Source organism: Orycteropus afer, unplaced genomic scaffold (assembly GCF_000298275.1).
Source record: "Orycteropus afer afer isolate SDZICR_OR568_19922 unplaced genomic scaffold, OryAfe1.0 scaffold00098, whole genome shotgun sequence".
Taxonomy (NCBI): Eukaryota; Metazoa; Chordata; class Mammalia; order Tubulidentata; family Orycteropodidae; genus Orycteropus; species Orycteropus afer.
This window is the reverse complement of record NW_006921685.1, coordinates 4,080,148-4,102,268: the sequence shown is the minus strand read 5'-3', so window position 1 is coordinate 4,102,268 and position 22,121 is coordinate 4,080,148. Positions and strand designations below refer to the sequence as shown.

The window sequence follows — 22,121 nt, the reverse complement described above, 5'->3', positions numbered from 1 at the left end:
TTCTTTCAATAAAAATTTACTCTGTTCCTTTCTATCCACAAGGCACCACTGTATTTTTTTTTTCCTCCAAATTATACCATCATTCCTCATCACAATGTTAATTCCAAACCTGTCTAGGTTAACTTTTGTACTGGGCTTTAAAATGTTTGCTGAACCCCAGAACCAAAGCTTTTCAAGTGGAGAAAAATACACTAAAATGAATTAGTGATTCCCTTCAGGTTGCTTTCTTTTGTCCCTTCAATTCCATTCTTCTTGACCATTTCCTCCCTGATCTTATTTTCAAATTTAATTTAAAATTTATCTATAAATTTGAATGACAATCTATGTACTTCCATAAGCTAAAAATCTCCAATAGCTAGAGGCTTGTATTATCTATCATATAAACACCATTTCAAGCCTAATGTGGCACTTTATATGGCTATGTGTATATTTAAAAGGGAATGCATGAAGTTCTCCTATGTTTATTATTTTAAGAATATCATGTTATGCCCCTTTATCCCTCACCTGAGAGATAAAGAATATGAAGGGAGAAAATACACATATTTACTTTTATAAAAATAATCACAAGCTGAGAAAGAAGAATCAGCAATCACACTTATTCAATGTCTCACTATATAGTAATAATTGAATCTATTTTAAAAGTTTTAAATAAAATATCTCCCTTAATCTTCAAAACAAGCTCATAAAATAGGAAATTATTTTCATTTACAGATAAAGAAACTTCAGCTGAGAGAGAGGGTTAGAAGTTGGCCAAGGTCACATAGTTCCTGGATGGCAGAATTTGGCTGCAAATATAAGTTCTCTGATTTAAGAATACAATCCTCTACTCTTATTGACCAAATGGAAAAGAAAGTTTACTATTCTTGAAAGAGGATTATAAAGAGTTTAAAAATGGAAAACTCAAGTACATTTCAAGTTCCTTTCTTTAGTTTAAGCATCTTTACTTTTTAAGAATTGTTTCTTCATATACATGTAACAAAAAAGCTTTACTTCTAATTTAGGGCTGAAAGGGAAGAGAAAACCTGCATACACAGGCAGAAAAACAAGGCCAAGACTACTTATAGCCAGCCAACCATGGGGGCATAATATTTTAAATAGCCAGCTATTAAGCAAAAAGAGCTGGCTTTCAAAAAATTTTTATTTTTTTTTTCCCCAATGGCAAACCAGGAGAGCCTCTCAAGTGATCAGACTAAAACTTTTTTTCTACAAAATGAGTGGGGATCTCATCCAGACAGAAAAGAGGTGACTTTGTCAAATCCCAAAAGTTTTTCTCGTACATGTCTGTTTTTGCTCACTGACTACATTCTTATTTAGTACCTGACACATAGTAGGAACTTTTGACTCACTGAATCAATACAACATACATATGAACTGAAAATAAAGCTTGTTAATTTTTTCCCATTATTTCTTTCCAAGGTGCTAACATGCTTCTTTTTTTCCTTTTCATATATTCATCCCATAAGTTTTCAACATTATGAATTATTAGTCTGAAGACAATAAATCTCTTGTTGCTTTTAAAAAGAGTATTTTATGGTTCAAAATATAAGAAGCAAAACCAATATAATACAAGTAAAATAATAATGACTGTTTTATATAATGTTAAACCTAGCATTAGAACAAGAAAAATCACATTTTTTTTTTTTTCGGTATAATCCCAATGCTCTTAAATACATCTTCCTCCCAAAACTATCACTCTGGTGTCAAAGGAACAATATAAAGCTTTATCAAACACGAAAGTGTGCCACTTTTGTAACAAAGTTTCTAAACATGCTGAAGTAAAATAAACTGGTGTCTAGAAAATTCAAGACACAGAAACTAAACTGTGATCCCCTCTATCTAAAAATTTGCATCTCCTAATCAAGGAGTTCCAAATACAACCCGTTTTTAATTCACGTATTATAAAAATAATTTCCTTCACCTAAATAAGTTTCTAAAGCATGTTTCACTTAAATCTTTAGCAAGGAAAAGTAAGGGTTCCAGGTATTTTAGTTAAAACAATGCATCTCTCCTATTAACACTTCTAATACTAAGCTTTTTTAAAAACTATATAGACTACCTTTCAATTTGAAATGAGTTCTCTACAAAAGTAAAAATACCATCATCAGTTACTGTGCTATAGCATCGGCATTGTCTGGGATGCTTAATTATCTCAGACTCCACTCATTTAAGTCTCCCCCCTTTTTTGACTTAAGTAAAATATTCAAGTCTGAGAAACAATGATATAAAAAGATTCCTTCAACAAAATGTTCCCTACCACAATGGACAGTTTCACACATTTTCCAAAATGCCATTTTTGGTCCTGATCCATCATTACAAATTATGAAAGATACATCTCATCCATTTGCCAAAGGTATGACGAAAAAATAAAATTAGAGATTACCCAAATTTTTTTTTATCAGTCATTCAGTTTAACTTCTTAATCCTCTTTAAAAATACATCAAAATTCCCAAACCATCAACTCTAGACAGCAAAAGGCTCAAAGCACTTCAGTTGCCACTGACTAGAACTCAGCTGACCACTTCTCTATACTATCAAGACTAGGAGTTCTGGTGGCATAGTGCCTAAGGCATCTGACTGCTCACCAGAAGACTGGTGGTTCAAACCCACCAGCCACTCCTCAGAATGAAGACTGAGCAATCTACTTCTGTAGAGATACTGCCTTGGAAACCCAAGGAGGGGTTGCTATGAGTTGGAACCAACTCGATGGCAATGAGTTCCTGAGTATATCAAGACCATGATTTATTAACAATGTACTATCAAATAATAAAATTCTGTAATAATTGAAACTAACTATCCCATATATCAAAATAGTGGGATATTCCAATATTTCATAAACTTTGCTTATGTGGCAAATCTCATAGCATAGGACAGACATGCCAAGGATAATCATCATCATCAGAAGTCTTTAAGTATCCTATTCTCTCCTTGCTTGTACCCTCCTCTGACCTTCTCTGCCAATACCCCCAAGAAAGACCCTCAGCTGAATGATTACAACTACTTGTTATTCCTATGCTTTCATTTCATAGATCAAATAGGGATAAAGTGGTAGAAGATGTAGTATTGAAGTAATGATCAAGATGACTCTTACCCATAAGAATATTCTTCTTTTCCTTCCTGTCCCTTTACATCCCAGCCCCCTGTAGATCCTGTCTCAGATTAACCCAAAGACAAATAATGAAGTTTGTGATCTCAAGAGAAAAAGACATTGCTTTGATTCTGTTCCCACATGATGGAAATCTAGAGGCATTGTACTACGGAAATATTGGGACATATAGTGGACAGGTTCCATGCAAATACACTTCAAGTACACCAGTGTTAACATGTACATTTGTATGAAACTCTTAAGAATTTGCAACAGTAAAATCTGAAATACATTTCCTTACAGAGCATCAAACGTTCAGACTTGTGTTCACTTATAACACAATTTGTAGCTGGAAAATACCTTTACTAAGATATGTAAACCTTACTTAAGATTATTCAAATATATTTATAACACTTAACAGCAAATAATTAACTATAAAAGACTACAAGCCAATCACATTAACATTCCTCCAATTTCCTCAAAAAATCTGTAACTCGATTTAAACAAGCTAATAAAATCAATTTTTAAACAACAAAAAAACAGACAATTTCTTACTCATAAAAATTAGTACCTGATCCATCTGTGCCTGAACCAGATCTAACAGATCCATCTGTGAAGGACACAGATTCAGAATCTGAGTCACTAGCCTCACTTCGAGTGTCATAATCATTTCCCTCCTCCTTCTGGTCTCTCTCATCCTGTTCATATTCTTCTTCTTCCTCCTCCTCCTCTTCTTCTTCCTCCTCCTCCTCTCCTTCTTCATCCACTTCCTCATCTTCCTCTGCATCTTCTTCTACCTCTTCATCTTCCTCCACATCTTCTTCCACTCCTTCCTCTTCATTCTCAGTGTTGTTGCCTTGCTCATCAGAAGAACCACTGCTGCCAGTCTCATGGTCAGAACCATATTCTTCAGAGTTCACTTCTTCCTTAGAAGATTGGCTGGATCTGCTTGCACGTCTATCCACATCAAGCCCAATTCTCTGAAGTTCAAAGAAAAAGGGAATAACAGACAAAAAGTGAATAAATAGTTCTAACAGCCTCAAAAAGAAAAGCTTTCTGTTTAATCTATCTGCAATAATATTTAATACCTCAGAATCATCTGGCGTTGGGGATTTGGTCCTCCTTTCAGGATCCCTTTTCCGGAGACAAGTCTTTTCAGGTTGACTCTTATAAGGTTCTCTGGTGGCACTGCTTGACAAACGGATCTTCCGATCAGCATCTAGACGCTTGTTTCTTTCAGATCTTTGATATTCCTCATTTTTATACTCTGTGATCGACTTTCCTTTAGTACTAATGATTCTTTTGTTATTGCTAACAGATGAGCTTAGCGGCTTTGAAATCAACTGTCTTGAATGAATAGAAGGCTTTTGTCGTTTGGTGTCAGTGGATTCCATTCGGTCGCTTTTTCTTTTTGATCCTTAAAAATATGATTTAAAAAGACATAAAAATGAATGCATTTGTTCTGTAAACTTTCATCCAAATTAAAAAAAGAAAGAAAGAAGACACAAAAATGTTTGTAGTCTTCTATTTATCTCACAAAAAAGATTAAAAGATAATATACATCAGAGAGAAAAAAAAGTTTCATTTCTTTAAAATACCTTCTGAAATATTTGTATTTGAAAGTTAAAGAAAACATAGGTATCAAATACAAGGAAGAAGTCCATGTATTTGAGTAAGTTTCATATGGAACAGGGTACATGGTTAATTATCAGTCTGTTTGGTGTCAACTGTCTCAAGAAGCAAATACAAATGCTACTAATTTTCTTCAGAAATTAAATCTATATGGTTGTTATTTTAGCAACATAAAACAAACTACACATACCCTTTTTCTCGTTTTTATCTTGCTCACTTTCTGGGTTATATAGTTCATCGTCCTGTTCTGGTACTTCAGTCAAAATATCATCGAGAACATTAAGCTCTCCATCTAAAACCAAAAAATTTAAAAACGGAAAAATCAGTATTCATTAAGCATTTATTTCTAAGTGTTTACTATGTTGAGGCCATGGAAGTATGAAAGCATAACCCTCACAGAGCTTGTACTTTGGATCAAGACACAACAGTGATATGATACAATATAAAAGAAACTGGTACAGAGCTCTGGTATACAAAGTCAGGAATATGCACCCCAAGGGGTTATAAATGCTGTGTATTCCCCTAAACCTACTTAGTGCTTACAAGGGAAATATAGTAACTTTCCAGTGGAGAAACCTGACAGACTTCAGCTTACATAATCATCTTATATCTCCAGAAATGGGACAAATCAACACCACAGAGTTCCTGTTGATACTCTGAAAAGAATAAAACAATGCTTTTGTGACATCACTAAGGAAAACTCAAAATTATAATCTAATAATGTGGTAAAATCTGATTAACCCAAATTAAATGGAATGCAATGAAATACAAAGACTGAGTAACTATTCTGGTGCCATGGTTAAAGCATTCAGCTGCTTCCAGCCAAATGCTCAGCAGTTTGAACTCACCAGCCACTCTTCCCAAGATGAAGCCTTGAAACACTATGGGGCAGTTCAACTCTGTCCTATAGGGTTGCTATGAGTCAGAATCAACTCAATGGCAGTAGGTTTGTTTTTTGTTCCAAAGAGACAAGACCAGTGAATACAGGGTAAGATCTGGGATATAACTGGGAAAACTGGCAAAATCTGAAAAAAGGTTTGTAGATTATAATACGTATTATATGTATTAGTGTTAATTTCCAATGTTGGTAATAACGTGGTTGAGTAAAAGAAAGTCCTTATTTTTAACAAGTATATACACAAGTATTTAGGGGCAAAATGTCATCATGTCAAACAGTTCAGGGGTGGGAAAAAAGTACATGTGTGTATGTGCATGCATGTGCACATGTAAATACATACATACATTAGGAGAGACAAATGTAATAAAATGTTAATATTTGGGAAATATGATTGAAGGAGAAAAGGTAATTCTTTGTACTATTGTACTTATTCTGTACATTTGAAAGTATGTTAATATTAAAAAAAAAAGAAAAAAATTAGTGATGTGTTACACACTCAAAAAAGTTTGGAGATCACTAGTGTGCACTGTAAACGTATAACCAGTTACGAGACCTATGATTATACTGACACATCCAATGATAACGAGAACTTAGAAGTCAGTTTTGCCATTTTAACCTTCACTCCTTCACTATGTCCAACAGGATAAAATAAATCTTTGAAATTTGAAATACATGCAAATTTAACCTGATTTGGGGGGTAATGCACTAAAGCTAATGCTTCAATGCTTTGAACACTCAGTATTCTGGTCTTTCATTTTTATGGTATGACAAAGGGAGTATATAAAGTCACAAGAACTACTGAGATTGTAACATCATAGTTACAGCTTCAGGACAACAGCAAAGACAACTTAGAATATTAAAAAAACAAAATCCCCACCATCAAGTCCATTCTGACTCATGGTGACCCTTTCGGGCAGAGCAGAACTGTCTCATAAGGTTTCCGAGACTATAAACCTTTATTGAAGCGGACTGCCTCATCTTTCTCCCACAGAACGGTTGGCGGGTTCAAACCACCAGCCTTTTGGTTAGCACGTGAATGCTTTAACCTCAACATCACCACTGTGCCTCAGAGTATAAGGCAAACTCACTGTCACTGAGTCAATTCCAACTCATAGCAACCTCCACTGGCTAACAGCCAAATGCCTTAATCACTACACCGTCAGAGAGCTCCTAGCTACTTAGAGTACAGCCGGGTAATTATTAATTTGAGGTGTATACACAGGTCAAATGAGATCTGTAATGCTCTCCTAAAATGAAATATAAGTATATTTACACATATATATACTTTTCAAGAAACGGGACAAATGACTTTTCACCAGTTCTCAAAGGGCCGGCCCCACAGCAAAGTAAACCACCCACAGGCAGACACAAAAACACTTCTGAAAGAGGAGTATTTAGAGAAAACAAGGGGAGCTCATCAGAGGAGCCAAAGAATGTCACCATTTCAAGGGAAAAAAATATAGGTAACAGTTATTAACATGTCGTAAAGTTCCAAATGAGAAGGAAAAAAATTCTACGTTTGGAAGACAGAAGCCCAACTACAAATCAGCAAAGTTGAATGCAGCGAAGATCAAAAAGTGCAAAAGACAAGGCTTCTCCCTGATTGGCCTTTTAAGACACTCTTCTCAACAGTACGCAAAAGAATAGAAGTGAAAATGCAACGAAGTGTAAGGAAGAAACTGAAAATAAAAACATAAAGGTACTGAAAAGAGACCACTAACAGATACAAGACTACATATAAAAAAGCAAAGTTTTCCTTTTTTTCATTTGGAGACAAATGCTAATTATTAATATCTGGAAATTACTTATACTTGGAATGGGATAAAACAATTGACTTCTTAGAGAAGCAAGAATGCTTATCTGTACTTTCCAAAATGAATATATACTACTGGGTTTTTATTTGTTTGCTTATTTTTTTAAGATCTTATTTGAAATAAAATCTATCAACCAAAAAAGCTTCTCTCATCCTCTGAATTCATGTTTTCATTAAAGATGAAATTCCCTCAAGATCTGGATGGTAGTAAGCACCATTTTTAGATCTGTAGGTAAAAATAAAAACAAATTTAAGTAATTTGATACAGGAAATCCAAGTATTACAGATGTTTAATGATTCTTGAAGCAAAGTTGTCTAATCAGCAAATAAGAGAGTCCAACAGATTTTGACAATCAAATACAACTGAAAAAAACAAAAAGAAAATTTTAAACCTATCCTCACAAAATAGGCAATTCAGTAAATATTAAACTAGATCAATCTAGTAAATCACTATTTACTAGAAATATCACTCCAAAAGCCTCAGCATTTACATTAAATGATGCCCCTGATATGTTAACCATAATGTACAATAAAACACAGAACCATTCAGGTTGATTCAATTTAAAGTAAGATATGCCTAAGTCATGGTTTTCCTAAAGAAAGGGGGCACTGTCTGAAGAAGCTTTAATAAACAATCATATTCACCAAATTCAGAAATTAGTTATAGAAAATATCTAGACTTTGTCAAGACATTTAACAATTCTTTCTTACTACAACATCTTTGCCACTTTAAAATTTATTACTTTCAAAAAAATTAAAAAATAAAAAAATTGATCACTTTCACAATGCTAAATGAAAAACGGTAATTTGTACACATGAGACAAATACCCAAAACCGATTGCCGTTGAGTTGATTCAGACTCACAGCAACACTTCAGGACAGAGAACTGCCCCAGCGGGCTTCCAAAGGTATAAATCTCTACAGAAACAAATTGCCTCATGTTTCTCTCCCAGTGCAGCTGGTTACGATCTCTGGCCTTTTGGTTAGCAGATGAATGCTTTAACCACTGCACCACCAAAGCTCTTTATGGAACAAGGCATATTTTATTATGCATACTTTCCAGTTAAAGAAATAGAAGCTTCGAAGTTTAGTGAGTTGCCCAAATTTACTTGGTTAGTGAAAGAAAGATATGAATCTAGAGTTCAGGCTTTTTATGTTACCCATCCAGTTTAACCACAGATTTTGTGGTTAAACTGGATGGGTAACATAAAAAGTACCTTCAAGTATAAAAAACACAAAACAAATGCAAAATATTACTAAAAGAGCATATGAACTAATAGACTAATTTCAAAATAGTATTCCAGAAAGCTCTGTACTCCCAACATTAGATAATTTTAAATTTACTAGAATTTATGATGTCATTAATAACATACTCATTTAATAGTCTATGTATTTTTACTTTTAATACACATATAATCCATGGCATCAATAAGCTGTGTGGTTTGATCACAATGATATACATCAATATACATCAGAAGTAAATTTGCTAGAATATTTTAGGTCATTAAACATACTCATTTGATAGTCTATGTATTTTTACTTATAATACACATATAGTCCATGGCATCAATAAGCTGTGTGGTTTGATCACAATGATATATATATATCAATATACATCAGAAGTTGGCAAACTAAAGCCTGCAGGCCAAATTCTGCCAATGCCCCCCCTCCCTTAGCCCACAAGAATGGTAATTATGTGTGTAAGGGTTGGGGTGGTGAGAGAACTAGACAACAAAGACCATATGTGGTTCAAAAAGCCTAAAATACGTAAGCCATTTGTAAAAGAATTTGCCTATGTCTCAAAAATTACATTTTTTATTACTTTCCTACATTGCCATGTTTGTGTTTACTGAAACAAGATATACAAGGAAAAACAATTTGGTTTGGTAGGTAAGGAATCCAAAATAATACCAAGTAGCTAGGTATCTTTGGGAAGTCTTTCTGAGCTCCAGTTTCACTACTTCTGATATTGAGAATAAAAAGATTAGTGTTTGGGAAGAGAAAAGGAAAGCAGTAATTTTAATCTCTGATGAGTCTTTCAACCTACAAGCCTTTTCTACCACTATCAGATCCTAATAAACCTTGCACAACACTTTTGTTTAATTAGGCTACATGATACACAAAATCTTGTTTAGAATACAAAACAAAACAAAACAAAACAAAATCCTTTCTTCAATAAAACTAAAGCACATTCTGATAGCTACTGATACAGAGTATATCACCCCAAAACTTGGTGGCTTCAAACAGTAAAAATCATTGTTATTATTACTGTTCATGATTCTGGGGCTCAACTAGGGTGCTTCATGTGTTTGCAGTCAGCCACATGGTGGCTGGGGCTGAAATCATCTGAAGGCTTGCTCTTTCCACACGTCACATAGGTGCCCGAGTCAGGAACAGTAAAACATATGAGGTTCTCTGGCACTCTCTGGATGCTTACTCCATGGCAGCTTTAGGGTATTCAGACCTCTTACATAGTGATTCAGGGCTCTAAGACAGTATGAGTCATGAGAGAAAGAGGTCAGGAGAAAGCCCTGCTCAACATAACTACCAACACTCTCATGGTGTTTTACTTGCAGAGGCAATCACAGGTTCAACAGCAGGGGACTCTGATCCTGCCTGTTGATAAGAGAAGTGTCAAAATACTTGGTGGATGTTTTTTAAACCACCACATACACTTAAGGAACTCTCTGGTAGTGCAGCATGCAAGGCATCTGACTGCTAACCAGAAGGTTGGCTGTTTAAAGGCACCAGCCACTCCATGGAAACGTCTATCTACTTCCACGGTCAATCTACTTCCGCAGACATACAGCCTCAGAAACCCAACTGGAGTCACTATGAGTTAGAATTGATACTTAGGGTTCTTAATTTTAAGGATTTTCATTACAAATGTAGGGTATATTCTTTAAAACTAAAAGGTGGTTTTTTTAAAGGCCAATGTGAAGGCTTATAGTGTTGGGTTACAAGGCCAACATAAGCTGCTGCTTCTGACTAATTCCTTCATGGCTAGAAAAAGTATATTTTGTATAATTTAATTCATGTTTCTAACTTACAATTAATTAGTTATCAACAAAGGAAATATTTTAATATTCTCTGAAGCTATTGCTGTTAAAGACTAATCATCACTGGCATATCCTTTTTGGAAAGAAATTAATTATCTAATTCAATAGGGTGACTTTGTTTAAACTACCTTAAATAAACGTTTTAAATGACTCTTTTTGCCCTGAAATTTAACACTGATAGTCCCTATGAATGTTGTTGTTATGTGCCCTCAAGTCAGGCCTGACTCACAGCGACCCCTCCTTGGGTCCTTGGGTTTCCAAGGCAGTTATCACTACGGAAGTAGACTGCACCATCTTCCTTCTGAGGAGTGGCTGGTGGGTTTGAACTGCCAGCCTTCTGGTTAGCAGTCAAGTGCCTTAGGCACTACGCTACCAGAGCTACCATGAAATAATTGTATGTATACATATTTCTAGAATAGAATAGGGTGTGTCTAACCTACGAACATTAACAGTAAAATGAACAAAGGTTAGTGAATGTCAGATTAAGAAGAGTGCTATGAACATAATTCATACAATAAATTATTTTACTATATTTATTATTTATATTATTATATACATGAATTTTATTATAAGGCATTATTTCTGTGGAACAAAGCACTTCACATTAAAATTTTTTAAGTCTGTACAGATAACTATTCAGGTATTTTAAAACCTCAATACTTTTATGTTCCAAAAACAATAAATTTCAAAATGTATCAGGGTAACCAAATAGCTCAAATGAATATAAAATGCTCCAGTTATTCCCAAACATTCAAACCTACCTAAATATTAAACACTAGCAGTATTGTAGGTTGAATCCAGCTCTCAGATGGGCTGTTTTTGAGAACAAAAATTTAATACAAAAATCCAGATCCTAAACTTCTCAGTTTGTTTTTCGTTTTGTTTTGTTTAAAATATTTGATAATCATGAGCCCATACAACCAAAAAACAAACCCACCATCGATGAGTCAATTCTGACTCATAGTGACCCTATAGGACAGAGTTCAACTGTTCCATTAAGATTCTGACTTATAGTACTCCCACTGGGTTTCCAAAGGCAGTGTGAAGTAGATTGCCTCATCTTCCTTCTGCAGAGCAAATGGAGGATTTAAACTGTCAACCTTCTGGCTGGCAGCCAAAATGCCTTAGGCACTGCACCACCGTAGTTCCTCATCCTTATGGAAGCAGACTGCCTGTTTCTCCCACTAAGCAGGTGATGGGTATGAACCACCAATCTTTTGGTTTACAGCCCGATGCTTTAACCACTGCATTACCGGAGTGCCTCATGGCGCCTATATTCACCTAAAAACCACCTGCTGGAGCAGTGTTGATAACTCTCTGTTACAACATAGGGAAGGGTTTTACATAAGACAATCTGAATGTATAATTCGTGAATCAGTGTATTATGAATGATGCCTAAACACAGACCATCTTTGGTTTTTTGTTTTTAACATAATACCTACCTACTGCATTAAACAAGCACTTTGTCTACATGATTGTTATGTAAGTAAGCATGAAACTGCATTACACCGATAGTAAATAACTAAAAGACTCATGTCGACAGACACTGAAGCACAGGGACCCCAAACTTCATTTCTAGTATATATGATACTCTGTGAAACGAAACACCAGATTGTTAAGCTTGTTTAACAATTTTAAAATATTTGGAGCTCTGGTGGCGTAGTGTCTAAGGTATCTGACTGCTAACCATAAGGCTAGGGGTTCGAATCCACTAGGCACTCCTCAGAAGAAGGATGCACGATCTACTTCCATAGCAATACCGCCTCGGAAACCCAAGGAGGGGTCGCTATGAGTTGGATCAACTCAACGACATTGAGTTTGGTTTCTTTGGTTTTAGTGGATTATCGTCAGGAGAAAATGCAGTGTTGACAATCTTCCAAATTTTCAAGAGCAATCTCACATCTAAATTTTTATTTGCCATTTTCTAATTTTTAAATGTCACCTCAAAAAACAAAACACAAAAATCAGACAGCCTATGGAAGTGCAAAGACCTACTACAAATGTTCTGATTCATACTATCTTATATTGTGTAAGTATCATTGGTGCAAATTACCACAACTTTAAGTTATCATCTCAAATTGTAAACAGACTAAGTTTTCAGGTAAAGGTAGAGATCCCTAGAAATATAGGAAGTAAAACAAGGAAATAAAAAGGGAAAAAATCATTGTTATTAGAGCCTGCTCAAAAATTTGAAGATGCTGGAAGTAACACGGCTAGCTTTTTGTTGTTTGGGGGATGTTTGCTTTAGATAAACAAGGGACGTAAAAATTCAAAAGGTTTTCAAAATAGTTTAACCTTAGAAGGTTGTGGATATAACAAGAGTTCCACAACGAATTTGAAGCCCACAGAATTTAAGTGACTTGACTAAAATCTTACAACTCTGAATTCAGTACTTTCTGTACTATGCCAGAATTATACCCCTGAATTCCTAGGCCTAGGAAAGCCTCAAACTCCAGGATTATCAGTATTGAAATTAACCTTTATCTGGGACATAGTCCATTTTTTGATTCCAGGGGCTTCTAAATCAGAACACACAAAGCACTGCTATTTATTTGAGTCCAGTTTCAGACTAAGTCCTTGAGCATTTAAAGAAAAAGAACTGGAAGGTTAAATATACTACACATAACAACTAGTCAGTTATTGATGTAACTTCAGTAATGAAGTAAATGAATCACACACGGAAGGCATTAAGGCACAACTATTGCACACCTGTCTTGTGAACAAGACAGACACACTCCTGGACCTCAGGGAGCTGAGTCTGGTAAAGTAGAAAACATGTTACTTCTGCCAGTGGTATCCCATTACACGTATTTTGGGTAAACTTTTATTAACTTCTGCACAGAAAAATTAGTAAGAGTTTAGGAATCAACTTTATATAAAGGGTTTATTTATAACATTAAATAAGATGTGTATTTCTTCCTTAAACAGAAAAACTGGGTTTAACATTAGTTAACACCAGCATTTCAACATGTTTTAAATCTACTTTTTGTGGCAAAATGCCATAGGAATCAGAGGGAGCAAGCAATTTGTCCAATTATATAGACTTTAGCTTCTAGGTATGGTTATTATAGAAATATTGTAAATGTTAATGTCTGTTTATTATAGAGCTTAAAGTTCAATAACCCAAATCTATGAGTGAAAGTCTTTCAACATCTCATGATCAATGTAATAGGCAAATTCCTGCAACTTAAACTCATTTACCTATCACGATCTTACACATTTGTGGAATCAAATAATTAAATGTCTGTGACATGTCCAAGACTCTTAAGAGTTTTCCTTTTTAAGTTCCTAAGGAGCTCTGGTGTCATAGTGCCTAAGACATTTGACTGCTAACGAGAAGACGGCCGGTTTAAACCCACCAGCCACTTCTCAGAAGGAAGGTTGAACAATCTACTTCCATAATGATATCGCCTAGGAAACCCAAGGAGGGGTTGCTGAGTCGGGAGCAACTCGATGGTCAGTGAATTTGGTTTGGGGGAGTTTTTTTTTGGGAGCTCTGGTAGCACAGTGCCTAAGGCATTTCACTGCTAACCAGAAGGCTGGCGGTTCAAACCCACCAGCCATTCCTCGTAAGGAAGATTGGGCAATCTACTTCCATAGTGATACCGCCTTGGAAACCCAAGGAGGGGTCGCTATGAGTTGGGTCCTATGAGTCAGGTCCCACAGGAGGGCACATAACAACAACAATAAAAGATAACTGATGACAATGAAGTAGTTAGCTTCCCACCAAGGCTTTGAACTGATTCATGCATACCAGTTCAATGCCCTGGTGAGAATATTCATTTCCACCCCAGATATAGGCAATCAGAATTTATACTTTAACAAGATCCTCAAGTGATACTTATGCATACAGAAGAATCACCTGGGGATCCTGTGAAACTCTAGATTCTGACTGAATACATCTGGGGTGGAAATGAAACTTCTTACCAGCGGGGGTCAAACCAGGATGAACCAGTTCCAATCCTTGCTCCTCACTATTCCTCAGTCAAGTATAAGAGATAAAGGAGTCAAGTACTGATTCTAATTCTGCTTATGATTCTTGTTGTGTTACACTCATCAAGTAAATGAAAGGTTTTGTACCTGAACAAAGGAGCTCTGGTGGTGTAGTAGATAAGGCACTTGAGTACTAACCGGAAGGTCAATGGTTCAAACCCACCAGCTGCTCGGAGGAAAGAAGATGGGGCAATCTACTTCCGTAAAGATTTATAGCCTCAGAAACCTAATGAGGGTAGCTACGACAACTCGATGGCAGTGAGTTTGGTGTTTTGGGTTTGGTACCTCAATTTGTAAAGTAGAGTACCAGAACTCTTCCAATTCCAAATTTAAATTAAAAATTCCAGCAAAAGTTCAAGAATTTATCTACAATATTACTAATATGTGATACTACTACTTCCCAATAATAATCATTAAGTTCACAGATTTCGATTGCATTTTCATCACTAAATCCATTTCTAAAACAAAAACTTTTACATCATCATCTACTTTCCCTCCCTAGTATGCATTTTTGTGCCTACTTTATCACTGGCTTTTAAGTCTTAACAATGAATGCTTGACAAGTACTGAGTTATACTCATTTTGTAGTTGGTTCATCTCACATTATCCTAACACATCACCCACTCCCATACACAAACAGAGCTCATAAATTGTATTCTGACACATCAAATGTTGACTGAATTAATTCTCACTGATTAAAACTATGTACTTTAATAACTGACTCCGGTAGCATAGTGCCTAAGGCATTTGACTGCTAACCAGAAGGCTGGCGGTTCAAACCCACCAGCCACTCCTCGGAAGGAAGATGAGGCAATCTACTTCCATAGCGATACTGTCTCGGCAACCCAAGGAGGGGTCGCTATGTGTCGGGTCCGACTCAACGGCACATAACAACTACTACTACTACTAATTAAAAGTAGTTTCCTTTACTCACTAATACCTGGCTTTTAAACTTCTCCAAAAAAGAAGGTGGGGATTTTTAAAGATTTAGTTTAAAATAAAACTCCTATAACCTAATCAATGAACTGTTTGAAAATAGAGCCACTATCTAATTCCACCATCTCCACTCCCTAATCACCTGCCACTCACTCAATGACCATCAGGTGAATGAAGAATAAGCTTAAAAACCCACTGCCATCAAGTCAATTCCACCTCATAGCAAGCCTACAGGACAGAATATAAATACCCCATGGAGTTTTCATATATCCTTAAGGTAGCAGACTACCTCATCAGCTCACCATGAGAGCTCCTCTGAATAAACCTAGCACATAGAATTGCAAAAATGATAATCTCCAAGAACTTTTTGATTTCAAGGAAGAGAAAACAGCAAAATAAAATAATAAAGAACCTAAATAAATTGGAAAAAGATGCAAAATCTCAAGGCTGTCAACTTTTACTTTACCAAAAAGGTTTAAGAAATTAAATACCATCCACAGATATTCATAATTGATAAAAAGGCACTGACACTTCATTTTTAACGAGGATCAACTCTGATGAAATGCTTTACTTTTCTCTTTTGAATCTTCAATCTAAGGCATGAATCATAGGAATTTATTTTCCTAGTACAGAGACAGATAACAATGAAAAGATAGGATGGACAAGTTTATATAATCTCTTAAAGGAGTTTAGCCTTTGATTGCAGAATCTGACTTCAGGAAAATATGACCAAAAAAAAAAAAAACAAACTAATATTTAGTGTTTTATAAAGACAGCACTGCATCAGTGTACAAGACATGAACTAGGGAAGAATAACTGAAGTCAGGAAGCCCAGAAGTGACTTTTATAGTTATCTAGGCATGTAGAGGTTCCAGGACTGGGCAAGGATGGCAAAACAGTAAGTCACAAAGCAGGAACTATGATTTTATAAAACTGTTATATGTGGGCATTACTCATTAAATTCCTTCCTTGACTACCTGCCTACTGGGAGCTCTGGTAGTGTAGTGCCTAAGGCATCTGACTGCTAACCAGAAGACTGGCAGTTTAAACCCACCAGCCACACCTCGGAAGTGATACTGCCTTGCTTTGGAGACCCAAGGAGGGGTCCCACTGAGTCAGGTCCAACTTGACAGCACGTACCTGTACCTGACAACATACTATCTCCTTTTTACAGGCAAAGAAATTAAGGCTCATAGAATCCAGGTAATTTGCTCTAAGTTCCAGTTAGGACTTAAATCAAGATTTACCTAACTCCCATATCCTTATTCTTTGGATCATGGGTTACTTATATTTCAAAATAACTGTCTGTCTGAACATCTGAAGGGAAAAGAGAACATCATGGTAGATTTCATATATAAACAAAAGAGGTATTACTGTGATTTCATGATCTCTAGCAAAAAAAAATAATAATTATGCATGTAGCTGCAGTGGGACACTTGCAAATATAATCGGATATGGTTTGGAGGGTGGGTCAGTTTTTGCTCTTAAACATTTGACCCTATAGTCAAAAGTGAGAGAAAAAACAAACACTAAATTCAAGGCTTATTGCCGCAGAAGGGAAATGGGTGCAAAGAAAGAAAGATTGAACTCAGATAAGTAAATAAACTATCTTGGACAACCTGAGAAAAAGAACAGAAGACTGAACGTAAGGAACCATTAGCTGTTAAAGAACACGGTCACTGAAGCATGACGACTCTGCTGGTGTAGGAAAACGAAAAATTAAAGAGGATCAACAGGCCTAATGCAATTTGAATAAGTCCCCTCCCTCAAAAATTAGTCACACAGTAAATACAGCAGTTGTGGCACATTTTCATCAATTACAACCTTCCCAAGACTATGGTAATGTTAAAAGTTAAAAGAAATCCAAAAATCACCATCTAATCTAGACCCCTCTCCAAACAGGTACTGATCAGGTATTGATCCTTTAACACCCTTAGGGCCTAGGAGCTCGACATATCAAAAGATACTCCATTCTAGCAACAGCAATTCTGTATTTCAATGAAATTTTATCTCCCAAATTCTCCATTACTTCCACCCATTTGTACCTAGCTGTGCCCTTCCGGAACTACGCACAATGTTTTTATCAAAATAGTGTTCAGGATTTCTTTTCAGCCCTAAATTCTAATTATCTTTTCCAAAATCCTGTTTTCCAAAATCAATATTCTAGCAACTAAATAGGCAATTTTTGCCATTCTGCTTATTTAACTGAACAGCCAGAAGTTGGCTGCAGATGCTTCTCGAGAATAATCTACTTGCACGGCTTCTTAAACATGCTCGTTCACTAAAGTGCCAGCTTTGATCGTGGCATTAGGGGTTTCCAAAATTCAGCCTAACAGAAACTCTTCTGAATCTGCGCATTAGGTCCGCATAATCCTACCATGAAATAAATACAGGAGCCTGAAACTCATAGCAGGCCTACATTTTTTTTTCAGCCGCGTCCAAGACAGTTAAATAGTAAGTGAAGAGGGGAGTCTGATCAAAGAAATGGAATGTTAGGCCATACGGAGAACGAAGATCAAAACGGCAGGCCTGGTCTTTTCCAGTGAGTCCAAGTCTCTGGGTGGAGCGATGGGCTCCGCGCGAGGCAGATTAACCACCCCAACCCCCCATTCTCCGCCCCGCAACGACCTAGGCCCCATCGTCCCACTCCCGCTCCCCGCCTCCGCCCGTCACCTATCGCCGCACTAACCTTTCTCCTCCCGGCTGTCGGCCGCCATTGCTCCCCTCCTGTTTCCGCTGCTGCCGCCGCCGCCGCTTCGACGCGACTCGCGCGGGCGCCGCAGCCGCGGCAGCAATAGCACGGGCCCGTCCGTCAGTCCGTCCGCCGGGCCGCACGCTTCACACTTGGCCTCTACCACTCACCCTTCTCGACTCACCCTTTTTCTCCCCTCTTCTTCCCTTTCTCCCTTTTCCCCTTCTCTCACTCCAGGCTCCTGAGAGGCCTAGGCCCAGGCTTTCAGATGGGGCTTGAAGAAGGGAGGGGGAAAAGGGGAGGGAAGGGAAACAGATGGCGACGGCGGGCGGCGCTAAAATGGAGCCCGCTTCCTGCGTGAAACAATCCCGCTCCCGAAAAGCCTTGCGCTGTTTACGCTTCGTTCCTCTCTGGGAACGTCACAGTGCGGAGAGGGGCGGAGAGGCGAAATGGGGAAGGGAAGTAACTTGACGTCACGACGTCGCCCCGCCCCGCGTAACCCTATCGTCCCGGGAAACGGTCTTATTTCCGGTGATTGGGTGATCCAGGTTGGTTATTGACAGTCGGCGTAGTTCATTGGCGCAGTTTCTCAAGCGAAGCGATCTGTGGAGTTCTATAATGTGTGGGCCTTTTCGACCCAAGACGATCTGCAGTACTCTTAGTGCTGCATTCGAAGTCTTATTGGGAACAAGTACGGACAGGCTCCGTTGAAGCCACCACTTTCTCTTCTGTGTACGTTTTTCTTAAGGCCCCAGGCTTACCCAAAGGCAGCGCTGGACAACTCTCTTACCATGAAAGCGTGCAAGTTTTTGTTTGTTTTTAAATTGGAGGAAGGAGTTGAGGAAGAGCACTCCAAATTAACTTAGGGCCCCTGACAGGAGATGGTGGCTATGCTAACTTCTGAGGCTAAAACTGCATTTATAATCAAAAGTAACCTTTGTATCAGGAGTACAGACTGTCTTTTCTGTAACTCTTAACAGTACCCTCAGAAAATTATTTGGTAAATAATTCCAGAAGACAATGTAAAATGTTTGTTTACAGGAATTATTTCCTGACTAGCAAGCCAGGCACAAAAGAATTCACAGAACAGATCTATTCAAAGCAGACTTTAGAATTACTATGTCCTCCCTGCAATCACACAAAGAGGGCATCCTGGCCATCTGTTTCTTAAAAAGTTACATTTCTACTCCCCTTAACTCATCGGGAGCAACCTTGAGAAACTTTTTAAGGAACACTGTGCATTCTATTAGTTGCACCCAGAAGTGCCTTGAAAGAAAGGTCTGGCTATCTACCTCAGAAAGATCACAGCCTTGAAAACCCTGTGCATCACGGTTCTACTCTGACACAAGTCAAAATCATCTGTATGGCAAGTGAGTTGGTTTGATTTGGTTTAGTGACACAGTCAGAGAAAGAAGTAGTCCAGGGTGTTGTTACTTGATGGCCATTGTAAAGAATTAGACCAATCTCAGGGAACAGTGGTGTTCAGTGGTAGAATCCTTTCCTTCCATACGGGAGACCCATGTTTGATTCCTGGCCAGTATACCCCATGTGTAGCCACCATCTGTCAGTGGAGACTTGCATATTATTAGGTTTCAGTGGAGCTTCCAGATAAAGATGGACTAGGAAGAAAGACCTGGTGATCTATTTCCAAAAATCAGCCAACAGATTACAATGAGCTGACACTGTTATGCATTGGCTTGACACGAGTAGGGGCCAACTCAGTGGCAGCTAACAACATTCTTTAGCATCTTTGTAAACAAGAATTTAAAGATTATTCTCAAAGAGTTGCTGTAATGTTTATCAGGATTAAAAAATTTCAGTTAAGTGTTTGATACCCAGTAACTATTGTTATTTTTATTATTTCGTAGGTCAGGAAAGATTATACAGTTAAATGGATTGGTCTATATATTGTTGTTGGTGAACTTAACCAGAAAATATAATACTAAATTACTCTAGATAAATTTTGGCTGCCGATTATTTGAATGTACATGATTTCATGGGTAAAAACTGTTGAAATGAAAGCATGTAGCCAAAAATCCTTTTCAGACCTTAGGAAGCATCACAGTAATATTTAAAAAAAAAAAAAAAGAAACCAAACTTGCTGCCATAGAGTCCATTTTAAACCAATGGTAATGAATTGTGAATTGAGATTAACAGAACCCAACAGTAAAAGAGCTCTGTGCTATACATACGCAGACCTCATGCAATGAGATTTGAATTACTATAACATTGAGATCAGAATGGAGTATTACAAGTTAAAAACCAAGGGAGAGCAATGTCAGGGAAGTTTGCAGATCCAGCCCTGTTAGGAGGAGACTTCAACATCTCACCTAATCCCTGATACCCAAATGAAACATCTGAAAGGCCACACCATGAAAATAAGGACTTTAGGCCTAGTGTAAAAGGTAATCATGACCCACTCTAACAAAAATTAAAACCAAGGCCCAACAAGATAAACATGGGAAACAAAGTTTGGAGGTTGAGTTGTGCTAGATTTGAAAAGGTTAAAAAACACCTTGGATTTTTCCAGATCTTCACCTATAAAGTTAAAAACCATGTCTACAAAAATTCAGGAGTCCGTGAGTGGTTTGTGGTTAAGCGATCGGCTCCCACCACTAGACTGGTAATTCAAAACACCTAATAGCACCCCAGAAGAAAGGCCTAGCAACCTGCTTCTGAACGATCACAGCCTCTCACAGCCATGAAAATCCTGTGCAGTGCAGGTATACTCGACAACAAATGGGTTTGGGGTAAGTTGGATTTACTAGATGGTAAGCAGATTGGTTTTGCTTTCTACAAAAATTCAAGATTAGCCTTCAGACGGCAGCAGTCCTAGTTGACACCTGACTACAATTTCATGAGGCAGAACTTGCTCAGCTGAGTGGTTCTCAAATTCCTGACCAAAACAGATGGTATAAGAAACTATAATTATAGGTTGTTTTTAACCCATTAAATTTTGGAGTGTTTTGTTACCGAGTGTAGTGCAGTGAACTACTTAATATGATTCTTTATGCCTCCCATCAGGTGACTGGGTGGAGCTATGCAAATATGAGATGCTTGTGACCCACCATGGGGATTGGAAAGCTTGCTAATAATGTAACTAAGGTGCACGGCACCCTTGTAGGGGTGGAACCATGCAAATAAGGTGTATAGAACCCTAATTTGAGGACCGACCCATTTTGCCATCTCTCTATGCTTAAAATGAGCCATCCCAGAGGCAGAAAGGGGATCTCACTACCATCAGGAAAGAAGAACCAGTAGTGGAGCACATCTTGGACCTGAGATCCCTGCACTTTATCAGAGAAAGAGAGAGAGCAGTAACACTTGGCTAAGGTGGTAAGAGACGGCAGAGAGATAGGAAGGAGCTGGCACAGAAGTAAGAGAGAGTGCAGAGAGATGGTGGCAGCAGAGGCAGCAGAGGCGGCAGAACCAGGAGACCAGCACAAGACAGAGCCACGGGCCTCCTGGCCCACAGAGTGAGAAAGCTGAGTGTTTTCAGGCAGAAGGCTTGCTGGCAGAGTGAGTGCCTCTATGGGCATCTATCAGCAAAAGCTAAAAAATCGTTGTAACATGTGCCTGAACAGGGCAGAGGCTGAAACCAGAAAGAAGTGTGTCTGTGGCACAGCTGAGAGGAAGCTAATTGAAGAACTGTGTCGTGAGTAGTTTTCTGATCCTGAATTGTAACCTGTTACTTCCCTAATAAACCCCATATTTTGAGATTGTCTGTGAGTTCTTTGTGGCCATTGCAATAAATTAATGAACCCAGCAAAAAAGTAGAGAGTGCTATGGGAGGGATGATTAGTGTCAGAACTGGCAAAAATGGTTAGAAGGCGGCAGCATGTCTGACCTCTCTCTGCCTTAAAGGAATAAACCTTGGGCTGTTGATGCTGATGCTCTCTTCCCCTTGAGAAGTTAGAGGTCAGAAGCCACAACCATACCCCTTTTGCACATAGCAACATAGCAATAGATAACAATAGATACACAAGTCAATAAATAATTGTATTTATGTTGTTGTT

At 37.6% G+C, this 22,121-nt stretch overlaps 1 protein-coding gene across 1 annotated transcript in view; it reads right to left on the bottom strand.

The window, feature by feature from the left end:
• The window catches only part of YTHDC1 (YTH domain containing 1), a 146,880-nt gene that overhangs the window by 21,906 nt on the left and 102,853 nt on the right, over positions 1–22,121 (bottom strand). The window contains exons 2-7 of the mRNA XM_042781216.1: positions 18,606–18,769; positions 18,338–18,515; positions 18,103–18,249; positions 4,905–5,006; positions 4,171–4,499; positions 3,654–4,062 (exon numbers count right to left, since the gene is read on the bottom strand). Coding sequence (XP_042637150.1) covers positions 3,654–4,062; positions 4,171–4,499; positions 4,905–5,006; positions 18,103–18,249; positions 18,338–18,515; positions 18,606–18,769 — 1,329 coding nt within the window. The remainder of the gene's footprint in view (positions 1–3,653; positions 4,063–4,170; positions 4,500–4,904; positions 5,007–18,102; positions 18,250–18,337; positions 18,516–18,605; positions 18,770–22,121) is intronic.